This window comes from Corvus brachyrhynchos, unplaced genomic scaffold (genome assembly GCF_000691975.1).
Source record: "Corvus brachyrhynchos isolate BGI_N302 unplaced genomic scaffold, ASM69197v1 scaffold30, whole genome shotgun sequence".
In the NCBI taxonomy this organism is placed as follows: domain Eukaryota; kingdom Metazoa; phylum Chordata; class Aves; order Passeriformes; family Corvidae; genus Corvus; species Corvus brachyrhynchos.
Window position 1 is genome coordinate 1252570 of NW_008235742.1, and position 5146 is coordinate 1257715.

Sequence of the window (5146 nt, forward strand, 5' to 3'; positions counted from 1 at the left end):
CCCCCCCCCCGCCCTGCCCCCCACTGCCTCGGCAGCCCCCACCACACACCCCCAGTCCCCGGCATTACTTGCGGGTGCTCTCATTTTTCAGCAGGGCCTTGGCTTGCTGCTCGCTGATGATGGTGGCCTTCACTTGGGGGGGATTCATGTGCACATTCAGCTTCCCCCCCACCAGGAGCCGCACGGTAGCTGCAAACTTGGTCTGTGTCTTCAGCACCTGGGGGGGCTGCTTCTCAATGATGAAGGTGCTGGAGGGACAGGGGGATCAGGGGGGTTGGGAGGGGCAGGGCCAACCCAGCCCCCCACCCAGCTGGGCCCAACTTGTACCTGGTGACCAGGGCAGAGATGATGTCGGTGATGGTGCCGTTCAGCTCTGACAGCATCTCCTCCACTGGGCCTGGGATCGGCAGCTGCTGGCACAGGTGCTCGGCACGGCGGATCTGCTGCCGGTTCTGCCAGATGATCTCTGCCAGCTTCTCACACCTGGGGGGAACAGGGCTCAGCACATACTGGGGCTCAGCACCCCATCCCATCCCACCCCACTGGGCACTCACCAGGTCTGCAGCACATCCAAAGTGCCCTCGGGTGGGCCCCCGTTCCCCGCCAGCTGCTGCCGACGCTTCCACTGGATCAGCTCATCATCCAGGATGGTTGTTTGCTGCTTGCGCAGCAGCTGCAGCCTCTTCTGGTGCTTCTCAGCCAGGTCCTGCGAGGTGGGGCAACATCAGGGGTGCAGGGACAGTGTCACAGGGCATCATGGGGACAGCATCATGGGGAGCAGAGGACAGCATCATGGGGAACCAGGCGGCACCACTCACCACGCGGTACTGCTGTAGTGTCTGGGCCTCACGGTGCAGCCAGGCCTCCAGCGATGCCTTCTTCTGCTGCAGCGTCGTCTCTCGCGACATGCGCTCCTGGGGGCCCAGCTGGGAGAGCTGGGAGAACTGGGCTGGGGGACACGGCATGGTGTTAGGGCTGGTCCTGTCAGCACCCCAGGCCCACGCCCCTCGGCCCCCCACCCACCTTGGAGGCGCATGTTCTCCTGGTACTGGATGATGAAGTATTCCTGTGTCTGCTGCAGCTTTTTGAGCTCATTCTCTGAGTCCTGTGTGATGAGCCGCAGCTCCTCGAAGGTCTGGTTGATCTGCAGGTGCTTCTGGGACATGGCGTCCACCAGGGACCCAGTTGGGGAAGGGCTCTGCACGGGGCACAGGGTGCACTCAGCACAGTGAGGGCACCCTCCCCATTCCCTGCCTCAGGGCTGCTCCCATCATCACAGAGGAGAGCCCCGAGTGTCCCCCCAGCCCTGTGGAACCCCTTCCCTCACCCCTTCTAGCCCCCACTCACATTGTTTGCCTCCCGCACCAGCCGCTGCTCGTGGTAGAGGATGTGCCGGATGCAGCGCACCAGCTCCATGGGGCATCGGTCATACGTGTTCTGTGGGGAGAGCACTGCCTGAGCCAGGCTCAGGGCAGGGACCCCCCTGGCCTCGCATCCCTGCCCACAGCCCCCCACTTGCCTGCAGCTGCGTGGCGTAGTGCCCCAGCTTGATCTTCAGCCGGAAGCCGTCCTCACCCACTTGGTGGTCTGCTTTCTTCTGCAGCTCCTGGATCAGCCCCTCCAGAAGCTGTGTCGCCTTCACATTCTCCTGGGGGTTGTCAAGGTCGATGGAGTCCCTGCGTGAGGAGCGGAGCGGTGTCAGGGCAGCCTGGCAGGGGAGAGCACCCACCGGTACCCCTGGGGCAGCCCCTGCCAAGCCCAGCACCCCCCCAGGAGCAGGACACCCTGACCTACCATGCCTGGCTCTCGATCCACTGCGACAGGTAGTGCCGCACCTCGATAGGGAAGTGCTGCCCATAGAGTGCCTGCATCTGCCGCAGGGCTTCACCCTGGAGCTGCTGGGCCTGGATCCACACGGCCATGGCTCAGCACCTGCAGGAGACAGGCGGTCAGGGCACCTGTGGGAGACAGGCAGGCACTGTGCTGCAAGGGGTCTGGCCCCAGCCGTCCCCACACCCTCTGCAAGAGTGTCCGGAGTGTTTGGTGCTGCCAGTGCTGTCTCCAGCTGCTGAAAGAAAGGGCATGCGGGGGCAGGGGACCCTGGCTCTGAGTCACCCCCTCTTTTCTAGGAACAGCCCTGGGGGTGCCCGGGTCCAGGGACGTGCCTCTGCGCGGCCTCTCCACATGGTTCTCATTTCCCCTCACTGCACCACGGGATCGCAGCCATTGCTGGCCACGCAAATGAGGAAACAGGCCAGGGGGAGGAAGGGCTGGCCAGAAATCCAGGGTGACGCAGAGCAGAGGCCCCCCCTGCGCTCACCCCGCTCCTGCCCACACCCTGGCAGCGCCAACAGGCAGAAACAGCCCCAGCCCCAAGAGCCCACGTGGCACCACAGTCCCTGACGAGTCCCCAGTCCCAGGGCCACTGTGTGCCCCATGTCCTGGTGGAGCCGCACGGACTTTCCCAAGCAGTTTTGGGGCAGCTCTGGCTCCAAGCAGGGATTCCACCCATCACACAGCCTTGGCTCCCCCAGGGGCAGGCAGGGATGAGATTGTGGGGATGGGACAGCACGTCTACTAAAATCCAGTGTGTCCCCTGGGCAGTCACCTGTGGCTTGAAGGGGCTGGAGAAACAACCTGCAGTTGAGAGTGTGGGGGTGATATGATGGTGAGTGACACAGGAGGGCCTGGGGGGCTCAAGGTCCCCCTGAGTGAGGAGGCAGCAGTAAAGAGCATTTAGATACATTCACACCCAAACCACCTGGGATTTGGCACCACACAGAGGGGCCAGGCAGGGGTGTGAGGCCTTGGATGTGTCCCAAGGCCGGGTGACCAGGCCAGGACCTGATCACTGCACTGGCTGGTGACAAGCAGAGGGACTGAGCCAGTGGGGGCTGTGCTTCCCCCCCTACCCAAAGCATTTTGTTTGGCCTCAGAAATACCCAGTGGCCCACAGGGCTCCAAAAGAGCTGGTGCTGTCATACGGTCAGGGGCACATGCTGGGGGACAATGGCAGGGGGGCCAAGTGGAGCAGCCACAGCCAGAGCCCCTGACACAGGCACACCCACCCCTGAACAGGAAGAGGAACAATAACCCAGAGTTGGCTAAAAATGAATTTTTCCCCTATAAAAGGGAGGAACATTTCCACATTCACAGAAATCACCAAGTTGGAAATGCTGCTGGCAAGGAGGGGCCTGGGGAGGCAGAAGAACACTGGCAAGGAGGAAAGGGAAGGTGGGATGGCCGACAGCAGGACATGCTGCTGTTGGAAATTGCGGATGCTTGATAAGGGGCAGAGCCAAGAGTGGCCATGCCAGTGCCACTGCACCACAAAGCGACCCAGTGCTGTGGGGACATCTGCATGGACATAGAACAAACAGACACTGCCCTGCCTGTTGATAAAATGGTGATCTCTTCCCATCTCACAGTGACAAAACACTTCCTACTCCACTCCAGCATGTTGTTAAGCAACGAGTCTCTGGCTGCTCTGTGGTGAGCCAGCAGGCACCGCATTTGGCCGGTGCCAGCCTGGGAGCAGGAGCACCAGTGTCACATCCGCCTCTACAAGGGGCTGTGCAGTGGCTGACAGTGGCAGAGCTCACCTGTGTGTGTCCCAAAACATCATTTGCACCAGGCTTGGGCACAACCCCCACGGACATTGTCAATGCAGCAGGACATGCAATTTCTCCAGGCACCTCATTTTTGTCTCTGTGTCTCCCCTGTGTACAAACCAAACCTCCCCATGGGCTGCAGGGTACCCTGACCACCCCAGCACAAGTGACCAGTGCCACCTGCCATGGGCAAACTTTTGGCCCTGAGACTCAGCATGGCTGGGGCAGCAGCTCCGTTTCAGCACAAGCGGCAGCTCCATGGTCCCACCGTACAACTAGAGCTGCCACTGCCAGCCTTTCCAGGCAGCCCTGCCTCCTGCACCTGGCTGCTGCTGGCAGCCACTGCCCTGGCTTGGACCATGCCCAGCATCACTTTCCAGCACCACACTCCTCGGTGGCACCACCAGCTGCCCAAGGGATGGGAGCCCCGGATTCACCCCCATGTCCAGGGACATTCACCCACCCCAGTGTGACCTCCAGCCCACCAGCCCCAGCAGGGCCACTGCAGCCTCAAGCACTGCCACGGGTCAGCCCTGCAGGGCAGCCGCCAGCCCTGTGCGCACTCCAACAACTGCAAGAGGCTGATAATTGTAGTGGTTTAGGCTACTTTGCATTTACTCACTGGCAGCGAGCTGGAACCCACCCGTCACTGCAGCTCGGTTAACCAGCAGCACTTGACAAGCCACAGCAACATGCTAGCCGGAGACTTATGGCCTGTGAAGCAGCACAGGCGGCAGCTTCCCGGGGTAGGACCACTGCTGAGGAGACAGACCCCAGAGCTGTGGGGAGGGACCCCAGCATCGCAAGGACGGAGCGGAGGGAGGGAGATGCCAGCAGTCATTGCTTCTGCCTCTTACAGCCTCACTGCCCACTGCTGATGGGGAAGCACTGCCAAGCCCAATGCAAACCAGGAGAAACCCACTCGAAAGGAGCACTCAGAAGGCCAGAGGCAGCAGCACAGGAGAGGGTGGGCACGAGGGTGGGGAGAGGTGGCAGCTCCGCTGGGGCTGAGGGCAACCAGGGGACTGATTAGACCACACTGGGGAAGGGTCGCAGCCACAGTGGCAGCAGGCACCAGCAACAAGTCCCGAGCTGCAGGAGAGCCAGAGCACATCCGTGGGCAGACAAAAGGAGGGAAATGCCTCACAGGGTGAGGCCGGCAGTAGCACCTTCCCACGTGCCATGGGCAAAATCCAAACACAGGCAGCAGCTACCCCGGGGCCGCAGCACGCTCTCCACGGGATGCTCACTGCAATCAGCAGAGGGACGCTCCCATTCACACAGCCAGCCCGAGGACCTCCTGACGAGAAGGACACCCCTGCCCTGGTGCTGGCACAGCCCCCGACAGCAGCCTCTTGCCCAGACCCATGCTCTGAAGGGCCAGGCAGGGGCCAAGGGCCAGGCAAAAGCCTGGGGGGACAACAGCAAAGGGCTCTGGCTGTAACCCCCCCGCCCCACTTCCGCGCCGGACCCACGCAGTCCCTCCGCCGCGGCGGCCCCCGCACCGCCCTTGGCCCGGTGCTCGCAGCCCGGGG

At 62.4% G+C, this 5146-nt stretch overlaps 1 protein-coding gene across 4 annotated transcripts in view; it reads right to left on the bottom strand.

The window, feature by feature from the left end:
- Positions 1–5146, bottom strand: part of LOC103620455 (signal transducer and activator of transcription 5B) — an 8887-nt gene extending 3741 nt beyond the window's left edge. For 2 of the 4 annotated variants that reach the window (XM_008639184.2, XM_008639108.2), the window contains exons 1-8: positions 1795–5062; positions 1520–1676; positions 1348–1437; positions 1024–1198; positions 819–949; positions 555–706; positions 328–483; positions 69–248 (exon numbers count right to left, since the gene is read on the bottom strand). In XM_008639184.2, the coding sequence (XP_008637406.1) occupies positions 69–248; positions 328–483; positions 555–706; positions 819–949; positions 1024–1198; positions 1348–1437; positions 1520–1676; positions 1795–1922 (1169 nt within the window). In that variant the 5' untranslated portion in view covers positions 1923–5062. Of the gene's footprint in view, positions 1–68; positions 249–327; positions 484–554; positions 707–818; positions 950–1023; positions 1199–1347; positions 1438–1519; positions 1677–1794; positions 5063–5119 lie in introns of those variants that run through there. The other 2 variants (XM_017739924.1, XM_017739985.1) reach the window with 2 other exon arrangements.